At 47.1% G+C, this 16,714-nt stretch overlaps 1 protein-coding gene and 1 long non-coding RNA gene across 2 annotated transcripts in view; both read right to left on the reverse strand.

Annotated features, from left to right (window-relative positions):
- The window catches only part of ZFYVE1 (zinc finger FYVE-type containing 1), a 44,996-nt gene extending 36,658 nt beyond the window's left edge, over positions 1-8,338 (reverse strand). Inside the window, exon 1 of the mRNA XM_068132128.2 lies at positions 7,214-8,338. Within this exon, the coding sequence (XP_067988229.2) occupies positions 7,214-7,765 (552 nt within the window). The 5' untranslated portion in view covers positions 7,766-8,338. The remainder of the gene's footprint in view (positions 1-7,213) is intronic.
- Positions 8,339-9,215: 877 nt separating this feature from the next.
- LOC137437661 (uncharacterized) lies at positions 9,216-16,264 on the reverse strand. The gene is made up of 2 exons (XR_013620949.1): positions 16,206-16,264; positions 9,216-9,409 (listed from the first exon to the last, which is right to left on the reverse strand). It is a non-coding gene; the product is annotated as an uncharacterized LOC137437661 (long non-coding RNA).
- Positions 16,265-16,714: the final 450 nt, after the last annotated feature.

Raw genomic sequence — 16,714 nt, forward strand, 5'->3', positions numbered from 1 at the left:
TCACTGCAAACATTGCTCGGGGTAACAGCAAATGTCAACATTAAAAATGAAACTTTTCAAAAATGGGTTACTCTGGTTAGTGAGGACTTTGACAATCTTTGCTGTATTTTTTATCATCTTCCTACTCTTTCCTCCAACAAGTTCATTATGGAGTGAGTGTGCCTTGCTGGTTTCAATTCCTGCATAGACTTTGAATTCTTGCAAAAGTCCACAAAGTGTGGGAGCTATGATGAAGTACTTCCCCAAAGCACACTCGCTGCCTGTGATGTCTATGTAACCTCCTTTGATCTTCTTCATCTTGTGCTCATGCTCAAGAGCATGGTCTGGATCTATAGCTGTAAACGGAGTGCTGTATCTAGTAACTTGGCAAAATTACCATCATGTAAAAACTTCCATGTCTCATGGTCTGTACTTTGCAGTACCAGCATATATCTATTACATATTGTTGCAGGTTAGTACCCACAGAGAGAACGAAGCACATACCCATATAATAAAGCTAGTTATATCACAGCATTCGATTTAGCTTTTAAGTATACAGCAATACCCCGTTTTACGCCATTTCGACCTACGTCAAATCCGACTTTACGCCACTCTTCTAGAGTAAATTTCAGTTCAGCGAACGTCATTATGTACGACTTTACGTCACTCCTACATCATAATAGGAGGACGTGAAAAAAAAAATTCCCCATGAACCATGAACGCATACCAACGAGCCAGCTGCTGATACAGGAGAAGGCGAAGTCTTTGCTCCAGGATCTTCTGAAGAAGTACCCGGAGGATAAGGATACAACCTTCGTTGCAAGCTCTGGATGGTTTGCACGCTTTAAACTGTGCTTCAGCTTGCACAACGTCAAGATTCAGGGCGAAGCCGCAGCTGCCGACACCGTAGCCGCCGAGGAATTTCCTGCCACATTGAAGAAGATCATTGAGGACGAGGGATTCTTGCCCGAGCAGATCTTCAACGTCGACGAAACAGGCCTTTTTTGGAAGAGGATGCCCGACAGATCCTTTATCTCGAAGGAGGAGAAGACCATGCCAGGCTACAAAGTCGCGAAGGAGCGGCTAATGCTAATGCTTGGGGGTAATTGCACCGGCGACTTGAAGCTGAAGCCGCTCTTGGTGCATCATGCGGCGAACCCCCGGGCACTTAAGAACACCCCGAAGGCGTCTCTTCCCGTCATTTGGATGAATAATATGAAGGCATGGGTAACCGTCGTAATTTAATAACAACTCGGTTTAGCGATAGTTATATACTTTCGCGAGTTATTTACTTTAGTTTTACGGTGTTTGTCTTCATTTTAAGGCATTACGCCCAGTTTATGTCAAAAACCGAGTTACGTCACGGCTTATGGAACCCATTAATGACGTAGGCCGGGGTATTGCTGTATACTCTATTCATGTGAGCAGATATGCATTGCTAGTGTTTAATTAGAGATCCTATATGTACTTTTTCCTATTCCACAAGCTCTCCACAATCATTTGTCACATAATACGCACCAGTTACAATCCCTCTGCTAAAGCGTCATTACACACCCAGCCCACCGTTCAGACACCCCAGGTCTCAACACTATACATAGCTGCCCCAAAATGGTTTGGTGAACACCTGGGACCGATCAATCATCTCAAGGGAGACAGCACACCAGAACTGTAAGGGCCAATTACCAGGTATCACCATGGGTCCGAGTACTGGAAGACCAATCAGGTACTTGGGGGAAGGATCTGTCAGTGGGCAAACTCCTCCTACAGAGTGAGGGGTAGGGGGAAGAGGTTGTTTGGGATGCAATGGGGGGGGGGGGGGAGACAGATTCCAATAAAAGCCATGAGCGAGCCAGCGGGACGAGTGAAGTGAGTGTTACGAGTCACGCACCAACCTTGAGCCTCTTGCAAATTCTACTATTGCATATTCTCATCCGATTCGTTCTTCTTTCTTCTTTCCTTTCGTGTTATCATTCTGCTTTCCATCTTCTTTCATTTATTGTTCACTTTCTCTCGTTCTCTTGCTTTATTCCTCTTGCACTTCCAACACCGCTTGTCCCTTCGCACCTTTGTGTCAAGCCCTGCTCGTTAAGCTGTGATGCCTGAATAGACCATCATCCCGGCTTCACCTCGTACACCTCACGGGATTTCCTGCCAATAACGCACATGCAGTTCTCGCTGTGAGCTGAACCACCATAACACCTCGAGAATGCAGCGTGTACGCAATGACGAGGCGGGGCCGAGAGCAGAGTGTGAGGGGTCTGGACACCAGACCATTGCCAGGACCATTTGTGGTGCCAGCTTAACCGAGCGGGCATGATACTATTACGTTTGTAGGGGTTAGACAATGATTACCTTAGAGCAAGGTAGAGTGTATAGATTACCATGCTACGTATGTCACGATGAAGAAGAAGAAACCTCGATGATTCATAAGTAGGAAATTTGTGTAGAGCGTATGTCGTGGAAGAGCCTGTATCTTGGACCCATGAGAGGGGTGGGGTTTGTTAATTAGCGAGGGATTATGAGTAATTAATCCCCTGTATGTAATTGCCTCTGTAAGCTTTTCCTGTGTTCCTTATGACACCGTACTATGCACCATAGCCAAGCCAAGCAATCAACACCATAATTAATAATGCTAAATAAAAACCAACCGGAAACAAGACATTGAACACTATCTCTGATAACACCGACTTGGTGAGCACACATGCACAGGCAGGTTCCTGAGGCCACGCCTCGAAGAGCAGCGATTGTTCCGGGATTTGACTGACACAAGGACTGGTAAGATGGGACTCGTTGATAGGAGTGGACACGGAGACGTCGTGGGATGACGTCAGAGCCTTAAGTACAAAATAATTGGAATGGCAGACATTTCTTCTTCTCAGGCTTCTTGTTCTGGATCCCATGGCGAAGGATCACTATTGCTCTTGCGCAAGGAAGATTCATCACGAACGGTCATGTTCCGACATCTTCATAGGGATCGTGAGGAGGAAGAACTGCGATTTTCCCAAGCAAGAACGACCAGTGGATGAGCGAGGCTTGTTTGCTGCGCTCTCGACGAAGCCAGGAGTGAGCGGACGCGCAGTGAGGCCTAGTTCACGACAACGATTGCAGTTTCCTGCCAAGGAAAGGGGGTTTTGACGATTCCTGATGATTCAAGAGCCGATTCGAGCTAAGTGCCACAAACTACATATTTATTTTTCGGTTATTTTATCCCTTGTCTGTATTCGGGTCTGTATGGGAGCGCTCCAATTAGGAATATCGTTTTATCGTGCATTGTTTTGTGACCGGCATTTTCTATAATAAATCCAGTATTTTTGTTGTACATTTTACTTCTGTGTAGTTTGAATTAATTTATCCAGGTGCGCAGAAGTCGGGTGGAAGCCATCCAGGTAAGTTCATCATCCCCCTTTCCCTCGCGTATAACGAATACCGTCATATTGAATTGAACACCTCGGAGTTAAAGCTCATTTGGTCATCTGTGTCACCCTGCGGTGTTTACCATAGGGCAGGCACACGACAACTGGTGTCAGGAGTGGGATTCAGACTCGAAGGACACTCTGTGTTCGGGGGTTGTGAGATCGACACCCGCTGCGTAAAAAAATGCGCCCAGCATTTGGAATCCAAATTTTGAACGATTGTCTTTCTCTCGTCGAGGGTGAGGTAATTGTAGTACCGGGGTGTCCAAATTTTGTAGTAAATTGGTGTGCGAAGCGCAATATTGCGTTTTCGAAAGAAAAGGAAAAAAATCTGAGGTAAATTACGTGCGAGGGGAAAAAACCGCTTTGTCAGCACATAATGGCAGACGTGAACAGCATGGCCGAATGAGTGGGGGATCCAGAAGAGTATGGAAGCGAGCCGGAGATAGAGGGATTAGAGGATAGACTTGGAACCTCCCCCGTCCCGAGCATTAGCTCACCCTCCTCTCCTATGAGGGAGTCAAGGACAATGGGAACGGATCCGATGGAATTCCAGGCCACGTTTAAATTATTAATGGCAGTGAGTAATAATACAAATGAAATGAAGGGAGATATGAATGTCCAAAAGGAACAAATGAAGGGGATGAGTGAGCAAATGAATGCCCAGAGTGAAAAAATTGATGGGTTGAAGATGGGAGATATGAATGCTCGAAAGGAGCGTGAGGAACGAATGAGAGCCAGCATGGATGGAGTAAGTGCCCATAGAGAACAAACGAATGAATCAAAGAAAGAATGAAATTGGGGCACAGGAGAAGCCATGGGCAACATAATTTGAATCAAAACGGGAGGAGATAGCTTAGTGAAACTTAGTATTTTGTAGTAAATATCCATATGGGACAGCAGGCTTTAAATCCACAATGAAAGCACACAACGCTGTGAGACGCAACACCTCCTTGATGGTCAAGTCCAACAATGTCGGTGGTTGAACCAAAACTAGACAGCTCAATGGCAAACACGCTACCAACGCTACCAGAGGACCTATCTCACCGCTGTTTGTATCTATTGCATTGTAACACATGCTCGCACAAGGATGGATTGAAAACGATTTGCAAAGGGGCTTTCACCAAAATTTGTGGCAATTGAACAAAGCAGCCCCAAAATCTGAAGAAAATTACACTTTGAATAAGGGCTCCACACTAGACGGAGATAAACAAGTGAATCCTCTTGGATTGCGCTGAGGTTCGGGCATGGAATTTCTAGGAGGAAGTATAATTTGTATGCAATGAAAGTACATGTAATATGGGATCGAGTAAGATCGAGTAAGCTTCACCAGTGCGCGTGCGCGAATTTACGTCACGTCGGCAGCGAGAAGGCGTTCCCCAACACGAACCAATCAGGAACTGCCACGCCCACTTATATGATCTCAGAATTCCTGTGACAGGAATTAGCGTTACACTGGCTGGAAGTCATTCGCTAGAGGCGCTTCCTCAGCGCCAATCACCAGTGCGCGTGCGCGAATTTACGTCACGTCGGCAGCGAGAAGGCATTCCCCAACACGAACCAATCAGGAACTGCCACGCCCACTTATATGATCTCAGAATTCCTGTGACAGGAATTAGCGTTACACTGGCTGGAAGTCAATCGCTAGAGGCGCTTCCTCAGCGCCAATAATGTTTTGCCAAAGAGACTCGTATACTATACTGTCTCCCACATAATGTGGAGTCGGTCAGAAATTATAATTTCCACTTTTGGAGTGGGATGTGGGTCCTCCTCAGGGGAATGATGGTAAGAGCCTTTCAGAACAAAACCTGTGCACCATGCATGAACTCTGAGGCTAGATAGAATATTGTAAGCAATAGGTGCAGTCATCAAAATCTACCCTGCTCACCAGTAGCTTGAGCACCACCCCTGTCATACTGCTTTTAAATGATGTGATAGCCCCCCAGCCCTCCCACTCATCACTCCCCGCCTCCTCCTCAACTAATATGTGTGCATCAAATGTACATTTGGTAATTGCATTTTCTTTCGTTTTTCAATTGTTCACTCCATCATTACTTCAAAACACATGAACTTAACGAACATTCTTACCATTTCACATTTCTTGCACGCCACCAAAATAACTCTCCTTTCAAATGAAATTTCGATCTCTCAACTCACTTTTTGCACAGACAAAGAATATTAACCCGAGTCAATCAAATTTCTCTAACCCCTCCATCAATCCTTCACCCACTCCTCATTACACACCATCCTTCCCCCACCTCCCCCCATTACTCCGTCCTTCCCCACCCCCCCCCCCCCCCTTTACTCCATCCTTCCACCAGCTCCTCCTCCTCTACTTACTCTATCCTTCAACCACCCCCTACTCTACTTATTCTATCCTTCCCCCACTCTTCCCCCCCCCCCCTTTTACTCCATCCCTCCACTACTTATTCTATCCTTCCCCCACTCTCCCTCCCCCCCCCCCTTTACTCCATCCCTCCACCACCCCCTCCTCTACTTATTCTATGCTTCCACACCCCCTCCTCCTCCTCTCATTATTATATCCTTCCACCGCCTCCTCCTCCCCTTACTCCATCCTTCCCCACCCCACCCCTCCTCCTCATCATCATCCTCCTCATCATCCTCATCCTACTCCATCCCTCCACTACCCCTCCTCCCTCTCCTCCCTCTACTCCATCCCTCCCCTACCCCTCCTCCCTCTACTCCATCCCTCTCCTCCCCCTCCTCCCTCTACTCCATCCCTCTCCTCCATCTACTCCATCCCTCCCCTACCCCTCCTCCCTCTACTCCATCCCTCCCCTACCCCTCCTCCCTCTACTCCATCCCTCCCCTACCCCTCCTCCCTCTACTCCATCCCTCCCCTCCCCCTCCTCCATCCCTCTCCTCCCCTCCTCCATCCCTCCCCTACCCCTCCTCAATCTACTCCATCCCTCTCCTCCCTCTACTCCATCCCTCCCCTACCCCTCCTCCCTCCCTCCCCTACCCCTCCTCCCTCTACTCCATCCCTCCCCTCCCCCTCCTCCATCCCTCCCTCCTCCTCCTCTCACTACTCCATCCCTCCCCTACCCATCCTCCATCCCTCCCCTACCCATCCTCCATCCCTCCCCTACCCGTCCTCCATCCCACCCCTACCCCTCCTCCCTTTACTCCATCTACTCCATCCCTCCCCTACCCCTCCTCCCTTCCCTACCCCTCCTCCCTTCCCTACCCCTCCTCCCTCTACTCCATTCCTCCCCTACCCCTCCTCCCTCACCCCTCCTCCCTCTACTCCATCTCTCCTCTACCCCATCCCTCCAAAACTCCTTCTCCCTTTACTCCATCTCTCCCCTACCCCTCCTCCCACTACTCCATCCCTCCCCTACGCCTCCTCCCTCGACTCCATCCCTCCCCTACCCCTCCTCCCTCTACTCCATCCCTCCCCTACCTCTCCTCCCTCGACTCCATCCCTCCCCTACCTGTCCTCCCTCGACTCCATCCCTCCCCTACCTCTCCTCCCTCGACTCCATCCCTCCCCTACCCCTGGCTTCTCCCTCTACTCCATCTCTCCCCTACCTCTCCTCCCTCTACTCCATATCTCCCCTACCTCTCCTCCCTCTACTCCATCCATCTCCTCCCTCTACTCCATCCCTCTCCTACCTCTCATCCTTCCAAAACTCCTCCCCTTATTCCATCACATCCCCATCATGTTCACAACAAATCCATACCAATAGTAATACCCTTTGTGGAGATGTCTCCCTTCCCATCCTCCGCCCCCTTTATCCACCTAGCTTCTTCGAGACAAACTGCGCCGACATCCATCCTGCTCTTCCTTCCTCCCTCACCTGTAACTCCTCGCTCTCATCCACCAATAACAAGCTGACAGCCGTCACTGCAGGTTCCATAGGTCCTCGAGTCGCCGCCTCGACATTCGTCCCCAAGCGCTGCAGCCGGTGTTTGCGCCCTTTGGGGTGGTTCGTCTTGGCACACAACTGGCACAGGTTCAGCGAGCACGGCTCGCACCTCAGCTCGGCTCGGGAGCGGGGTCGGCACCCGCCCTTGGACGATGACTCGCAGGGATCCTGAAGGCCGGGGGAGCCCAGGCGTCGACGGTCGTGTTCCAAGAACTTGCTCTGCAGGTGAAGATCCCGCTCGCAGTCCACGCATTGCAGGGAGCAACACTCATCGCACTCGAACTCGGCCGGAGAGCCGCTGCACCTGAAACGCTCTTGGCAAAGAACCCTCCTCAGAGGACGCTCCATCAAGACCTCTTGACTCTGCTTTTGTTGCTGTGAGGCGGTAGAGATGTTCGAAGGAAACGAAGAAGCTGCCTCGACGCCAAGAGTCGCCACCACGGCAGCATTGTGACAATGATTGTCTCTGCCTTGCTTGTTCATGGCAGACGATAACAAAAAGATTCGCAGTTTCCCCTTCTCTTTGACCTTGCGCGTCTTCAGCTTCCTTCCTTTTCCTCAGTTTGTCGAAATTAACGAGTATAAACTACTGTCCCGAAGGTTAAGACCTCATATCCAGTCTAAATCATGTTATTTCTTCGGCATCCGACGTGGTCAGCTGACGACAATGTAAACTGACGCCATTACGCCGGTACTCGATGCGATCCGTAATGTGTGCGCACTACGTCATGACGTAAACACGTAGGTATTGTTTTCAATTTTAAAAATTACTTTTGGTGGATTGTATTTTATTTACTTTGATTTGTAGTCCGTTCTTTGTAATGTATTATATCAGGCCTAACAATGATCGTAATTATAATGAGATTTACATTTATTAATATTATTGTAGTCATGCACGTACAGTATTATATAGTGAATTGTTAGGCAGTGCTGTATATAATTATAAAACCTTATCATTACGTCCGTTTTTGATCCGAATTTAATGGACGTAAAAAGTATAACAAATCGCCATTAAGAACACAAACTTTCATTGTGTGAAATTAAATTGTGACGAATTCACTTCATACCGGTGCTTTGTTTTGATGTTCGCAGAAGGGCAATGACGTCATGCAGGATGGACAAAGGAATTTTTGGTTCATTCACAACATACACATCATTCCAAAACGCCTTTCCTTGTATTCTCATTATTTCTCTCACCTCCCCTGGACACTGGTCTCATCAGTTGCACGCAGCGCTACACAGCATGAGCCCTCGTTGACATTTCGGTCAATCATGCCACTGGCAGCCATTTTTGATCCATTTGTCCTGTTTGGATCAATCTTCAAGGAGCTGTTAGAATAAGGCAGAGGAATGCACACTTCCCTCTGAGATATCCAGCCTGGGTTCGAATCTCGACCCAGCTGTAAACTGTTATCCTGGTGTTTCATATTGAGGGCAATAACTAATGTGTGTGCCGTCCCTCGAAAGGATGTTAACCCGGTGGACCCGTCTGCCAGCATTGGTTGTTGATGCATGTTTGTTACAGATCTAAAGGTGACTTTTGATGAAGAATAGGAAAGTTATTACCATCATCATGATCTACAGGGACACTGCATCAATGGCACAGCTGTACTCCCATCGATGATGGAACCAGCACCCACATGCTGCACGGATTGAATTGTTTAGATTGTGGAATGAGCAGACTGAGGAAACACCGACCGGCGTCTGCTAATCTTTATTTTTTTTTCACGATCTTTCCAAGCATTTTTACCTGCAACATGTCGCAGGTCTACAAGAACTCCGCATGGTTGTTGTTGTTGTTGTGGTCTTGTTGGATTTTTGAAATGTTGATCGGACAGTGCCAGACTCCACCCACATTTGTCGCTTGACCCCACACACCATGGTACCCAGACGAAATATGGAAGGGTGAAGACACCCAAACATATCAACCTCGTCATGTCATTGTGCCACTTTACTGGATTGAAACAACTCATCAACATACTCAATCGCAAGGGGCACTGTTCCTCATGTGAGGAAGTTGAATTGAATCAGTTGATACCAGCCTGGCGATGGAAGTTGTTGCCAAGTCCAATCTGCTGGGTGTCATCACTCCATCCAACATCTGGCCAGGTGTGTTTGTACAAGCAGCTGCAGACAACAATGACATTAATGAAGAAACATTAGATGGCAAGCACATAATGCATATGCAACAACGCTTGTTCTGTACCAGAAGAGACCGTTTGGCCCACATGCACTGAGAGAGGCCCATCCATGCCTGAATGCAGTACCTTCGGAAAGAAACCACCAGTCACACAGTTCCTCAATCTAGGCAAGCAAGAGTGGTACACCAGTGGCAGTTCATTGGATGACAGTGCCAGCAAAATAGATCTTGCATGGGCACTGGTACATATGCTGCCAACCAAACTATTTGACATTGAGCTCTGTCCCATGAAAGCTCATCAACAGACAGTACCAAATTGGCGTGGGTTCAACGCCATGGTGTCCTGTACATCACCTTCCATCACTGAAGTAGGGTACTGGCTGATGATCAACTGTTCGTCGACTGAAGCCAGCACTGTGTACACAGTGATGAAGCAATACAAAAGATGGTGTCAAGCCTTGGCCAAAAACAGTCATCACTTTCGATTTAGCTATCTACAGGAAATACAGTTGTGCCAACCCCAATGAATTTGAGGGCACAGTGATCAGGATGGGTGGGTTCCATATTGCACTCAACGACCTGGCAGTAATTGGAAAGATGTTTGAAGATTCAGGATTAGATACATGTAGCTCTGATAGCATTGTTAAACTTGTAGTTCATCCATGTGCAGTACTGTCAAATTATATTTTAAAATTGCACCCGTGTCTGAAGGAAGCGGTTCAGTTTGGGATTTTTAATATGAAATAGGTGAAGCCGAGAAACGAATGAAACCCATTAGAAAAACCCTTTACTCTTTAGAACCCTTTATAATTACTCTTTAGAACCCTTCGGAATTACACTATTTAACCCTATATAATTACCCTTTAGAAACCTTTAGAACCCTTTAGAATTACCCTGTAAAACCTTTTAGAATTAACCATCAGAACCCTTTCAAATTACCCTTTATAATTACCCTTTAACCACTTCAGAATTACCCTTTATAACCCACTAGAATTACCTTTTATAACCCATTATAATTAACCTTTAGAATTGCCCTTTATAACCCTTTAGAACTTCTTTTTTTTTGGGGGATACAAGATGGAGGCCAGTGTAAGAGCTAACATTAATCACAAAAAACAAACGGACACATAAAAAATATATAATAAAGGGAGCAGGAGACAAGATAGGGAGAGAGAGGGAAGCACACAAGTACAACATTTGAGAGCAGGGACATCGGGAGATCTGTGGGAGGGAGAGGGCTTGGGGGGAGGAGGCGTGGGAAGGGGGGGAAGTGGGAGAGAGGTATAAAACACATGGACACTGCTAGAACTTCCAGGAAAGAAGTCGGTGTTTCAAAAAAGTGGATCTGGGGTGGATCTGGGGTGAATTAACGGGGGTAGCAAAGATCAAGGTTTTTTTATTTTTATTTTTTATTTTTTTTGTATACAAGATCGAGGCTCGTGAAAGAGCGAACATTAATCACACAGAAAGACAAACAGACACATAAAACAAATAACATCGGGAGCGGTAGACAAGATGGGGAGAGAGGGGGAAGGACACAAACACAACATTTGAGAGCAGGGACCGAGAGACATGGAGACATCGAGAGATCTGTGGGAGGGAGAGGGCTTTGGGGGGGAGGCATGTGAATGGGGGGAGGCATGTGAAGGGGGGGAGGCATGTGAAGGGGGGGGGGGGGTGGGAGAGGTATAAACATATGGACACTGCCAGGATTTCCAGGAAATAAGTTGGAATTTCAAACAAGGTGGATCTGGGGTGAATTAGTGGGGGTAGAAAAGATCAAGGTTATGGATGGGGGAAGATAAGAGATGGTGGTGAACAGCTGTTTTAAAGACCTGGAGGGAGGAGAGGGATTGAAGGGAGTGTGGGAGTTTGTTCCACAGGCGGGAGAAAAGAGGAATGAAAGAGTGAAGGTGAGCAGAGAGCCGAGATTTCGGCAGTTTAACCATCAGAGGGTTGCTGGCAGATCTTGTGCGACCTGTAGGAATATTTGGGGGACAGAGCACAGAGAGAGCTGGGGGAGCAAGGCCGGAGAGGAGTCGGTAGAAGACAGAAAGACCACCTACCTGCCTGCGGTGAGTGAGTGAAAGGCCCTCAGAGATAGCTTCATCGCGGGAGATTCCAATGATTTTGAAAGCTTTGGATTCAACAGCGTGAAGCCGAGCCAGGTGTGAGGCATGAGCACCAGCCCATAGGGGAGAACAGTATTCCATTGAGCTGCGGATGAAAGCCTTGTAAGTGGTGAGGAGCTCAGGTGTGCCGAGGAAGGACTTCGCACGACGGAGGATGCCCAGTCGGCGACTGGCTTTGGAGGCCAGCTTGGAAATGTGGTTTTCCCAAGAAAGATCATGGCAGATAGTGAGACCCAAAAGCTTGAGTGACAGAACTTCTTGGAGAGGATTGTTGAGAAAGTAGATGGGAGGGTTGTCCAGTCGATCTTTTCGGAGAGACATAGTAAGAGAGTGAGATTTGGCAGGATTGAAAGACATGTTCCACTTGTTTGACCAGTCTGTGATTTTGTCCAGGTCTTCAGAGAGTGAGGAGGCTGCAGACTGCCGATCTGAGGGAAGAGGAATGGAGCGGCAGAGAGTGGAGTCATCAGCAAAGAGATAGAGAGGATTTTCCAGAGAGTCAGAGAGATCATTGATAAAGACCAGAAAAAGCACAGGGCCCAGCACACTTCCTTGGGGAACTCCAGCCTGAACAGGAAGGGGAGATGAGAGAAATCCATTCAGGGCCACACGTTGACTACGACCGGAGAGGAAGTCCGCAAGCCATGCATGGAGATTTCCATGGATACCATAGGAGGAGAGTTTGGTGAGCAGAGCTGGGTGCCAGACCGTATCAAAGGCCCTTGATATGTCAAGGGAGACAGCTCTGATTTCCTGTTTGGCATTGAGGACCTCCATCCATTGTTGAGACAGCAGAAGCAGCATGTCCAGAGTAGAGTGACCTGGTCTGAAACCAAATTGATGATCAGAGATCAAGCCATTGGAGAAGAGGAAAGATTTCATATCCGAAGCAATGATGGATTCCATGACTTTGCTGATAATTGGGAGCAGGCTGATTGGTCTGTAGTTGCAAGGATCTGTTTTTGCACCTTTTTTGTGTAAAGCGGTAATGTTAGCTGATTTCCAGGATGCTGGCAGATGACCTTGAGCAAAAGATAGGGTGAAAAGAACAGAGAGAGGGTGAGATAGAGCGGCAGAGCAGGATTTTAAGACCCGTGGGCTGATGCCGTCTGGTCCAGTTGCAGAATCAGAGTCGAGGTTTGACAAAAACTCCTCCACCTTGTCAGGAGAGAAGGACACAGAGTCCAGGAGCAGTTGGGTTCGACTGGGAAAGGTGGGAACAGAGAGAGATGGGTTTGGGACTAAGGATTTCGAGGCGAACACAGAGTTGAGGCATTCAGCTTTGTCACGTGCGATGTCAACTGTGTGGCCATTTGAGGTAAGGGAGGGGATGGAGGGGGAACAAACACCAGAAACGGATTTGACCAGACGCCACCAGGATTTGGAGGAAGGAGACAGGTTTGAGAGTTCATTCTTGAGTGAGGAGAGATAGTGCTTCCTGGCACTCCTGAGGGTAGACACACACTTGTTCCGAGCTTGGTGGAAGGAACTGAGATTTCCTTCAGTTGGATTAGCCTTCCAAGAGGCAAAGGCAAGTTGTTTCAGGGCAACTGCCTCACCACAAGATTCAGTGTACCATGGACGGGAGGAAGGGTAAGACAATTGAAGGCGAGCGAGAAGGTTTTGGATGGTTTTGGATGGGGGAAGACAAGAGATGGTGGTGAACAGCTGCTTTAAAGACCTGGAGGGAGGAGTGGGATTGAAGAGAGTGAGGGAGTTTGTTCCATAGGCGGGAGAAAAGAGGAATGAAAGAGTGAAGGTGAATAGAGAGTCTTGATTTTGGCAGTTTAAGCATAAGAGGGTTGCTGGCAGATCTTGTGCGACCTGCAGGAATATTTGGAGGACAGAGCACAGAGAGAGCTCGGGGAGCAAGGCCGGAGAGGAGTCGGTAAAAAGAGTCTTTGTAATAATCCTCTAGAACCCATTAAAATGACTTTTTAGAATCTTATATAATTACCCTATAGAACCCATGAGAATTGCCCTTAAAAACCCATGAGAATTGCCCTTTAGAACCCATTATAATTACTTTTTAGAATTACAATTTAGAATTACCCTCTATAACTCCTTCGAACCCTCTAGAATTACACTTTAGAACCTTTAGAATTATCCACGGTGGCCTAGAAACGTTTTTGTCATTTTTGAGGGACGGATGGAAGGAAGGACATAGCCAAACATTGAAGCAGCTTCGTCGCTTAAAAATAAACAAAACAGGTGATTTAAATATAATATATGAAAAACCCGTCGATCTTGTTAACATTACATACCATAGCTCATTCAAATATTGACCGATTGAGCAACAATACAACAACTACTATCATAGCAACATGCTCATACAATTTGTAATAGTCAGTAATGTATCTGGCCTATGTGAGTTGACGAGAACCAAAAAATTGGGATTTTAAAGATTTGAGCCTTGGCCGCCAAACTCCCTAATGGAAAATTGGTTGTAAAATGTTACTGTTACCACAATGAAATGGTACATCGGGGCTAGAAATGATCCAGATACATCCGCCAAGTAGCCTAAAGTGACAAACCATCTGTGTAGTGGGTGATGAATGAAACCGATAATCTAGGCCTCTTTTGAAAATTAACTCTTGGTCTAATATGGTGCAGCTCACCAGTTCAACTCTTGAGAATAATCCACGTCTGCTGGCAGGTGGTGGTATCCAAAGTTACTATCGGACCATGCATTCTGGTCCTGATAGGGCTGGGATGTATTATGTTTTTGTTTGACAAGATGCTTTGTGCACTGGTTTGACAACCTTTCTGGACTGTGCACTTTGTCTGTGGGCCCGAGGTCTTATTCTTCTTCCGTATGGATGAGCACAAGGCTGTGGGGCTGAGGTCTTCTCCTTCTTTCGTTTATCAAAATGTAGTGGCATCATTGGATGAGGACGCAGCTGCGCTGCTGATGCAGTGCCCCCTGTAGGTTAGGGCAGGAATTTGGAATTTGTTCATGGTGCTGGCGAAGGCTTGCCGACTCTTCGTGTATAAAGGACTTTGTTCAGAAGTCTGAGACCTGCAGGTCTCTAGAGAGAGACCAGCCAAAGGAAACACTTGAACCCCATGACATTCCAGAGCGCCCATGGGCAATAGTGGGGGCAGACCTTTTCTACTTAGAGTGGAACATGTATCAAGTGACAGTGGACTACTTCTCAAGCTTCTGGGGGATAAAGTTCCGAGAAAACACCCTCTCATCAATCATCATTCACAAACTTAAAGGACAATTAGTGAGATATGGAATTCCAGACATGCTGATCACAGATAATGGGCCACAGTTCACAGCAGAGGAGTTTATGAGGTTCTAATGTGGTTACGGTTCAGCACGCTGCTCGGATACTGAGATGTTTTCTCATCTAGCTCGGATACAGATTTTTATAATCATAATTATAATGTGGTTACGCCACAAGCTTTTGGGTATGCGGGTGTCTTCTGATACCTCAGGAAGCTGGATGCCCCTGCCTTGCATAACCCCAGGTCACCTGTGGGCAAGGTGTAGCACCTGTCAGCCCCCCTTGCCAGGGTAACGGTCCACAGACATGCTGTTTAAATGGCAGATGGCTCTGCACATCTGGTGGATGAGAGTCCAGTCGACTCCAAAGAGACGGAGAGGAGTGGCGACCCCCCGTTCATACCACACACTTACCTGTGTGTACCAGCCGTAGAAAGGCAATGCCATCATTGCCCTAGGAGACTCGACATCATCTTATGAGGTTCTCAACGAAATAGCAATTTGATCACCGTACATCGTCAACTCATTTTCCTCAGAGCAATGAAAAATGGAGAATGCTGTGAAGGTGGCAAAGTCACTACTGGTACTGAGGAAGGCAACGGCAGCAAATTCAGATCCCTACTTGAGCATGCTAGCCCCCCGCAACACTGATACAAAATAAATGTTGAGCAGTCCTGTGCAAAGACTGATGAACAGATGAACCAGGACCTTACTTCCAATTTCTGTAAAGCTCATAAAACTTTGAAGTGCAGAAAGGTCTGGAAGGTCTACTTCGATTAACTAAAAGCAGATAAGCATACTATTATAAAAGAGGTGCCAAAGACCCACCACCACTGAGGGTTGGAGACAGTGAAGCCAACATCGGATAGACATCAGACAAGGCAAAAAGCAGGAGTAACTGGGCAATCCTCACAACCACGGTCATATGAGGTGATGACCGAGGAGGGCGCTAGGTACAGGAGAAACAGAAGATATCTGAAAAAGACGGATGAAACGACTTGTCAGATCGAGGCAGATGATGGGGGTGCCACAGGTTACACCACAGGCCTAGCAGGATATTAAAAAAAACATGGCAGATCAACAGGGGCCCTCTGGAGGACAACAGCCAATGCCAAAGAGATCGGGGAGAGAAGTCCATCAACCCAAGTATCTCATGGATTATATGCAAGAGTGAAGAAAACTTTGACGTTTAAATGTAGAAAATGAAAGTTATCATACTGTATAGTAATGTGTAGTATATCATACTGGAGTAACCATTGTCTATACTGTATGAATTTAGTATTTGTTAAATGTTGGATTTGTTAAATACATATGGCCGGGTCTCTACAATGAAATGAGGGATAGCTCCAGAGGGCACTTTAGAGAGCGAGTGTGTGTCGGGGTCGTGGGCTCCATCTTGTCGAGCGACGTGTACCGTACCAGCTAATAAAGGTTGCTCCATGTGATTGAATCCAACAAGTGTCAACGAGTCTTCTATCTAGGCAGAAGAGGATTATCATCATCATCATCATCATATCCTTTGAAAGGCCATATCGTTTCAACGTTATCGCCTTTTGACTCACCGGGTTATTTTCTTAACTAGCCTCTGTTTACTAATAACTAACAGAGATTCGTGGAACACTGCTCCGTTTGTTTGAGCGGTGCATAGGCAAAGAAACGCTGCCTCCCATTCTCCCGGAAGTTTACGTTTTAGCAAATGTAAAGGGGGCGCGTGGTGATTGCGAATATGACAGGTACGACGATGTGTTCGGCCTGAACAGCCTGAAATTCAAAACGCCGGTGGGTGGAGTCAGCCTTCCTACTAATGACGTAGTGTGGGAGGAGTCAGGCCAGCTGCCCAACCAATCAGAAAAAAAGAGAAATCGACGGACAGAAAAATGCCGCTACTTTAATATATAGATTCGGGTTACGGACATGAGAGAACAAAT

Source organism: Myxine glutinosa, chromosome 1 (genome assembly GCF_964187855.1).
Source record: "Myxine glutinosa chromosome 1, kmMyxGlut1.1, whole genome shotgun sequence".
NCBI classification, from domain to species: Eukaryota; Metazoa; Chordata; class Myxini; order Myxiniformes; family Myxinidae; genus Myxine; species Myxine glutinosa.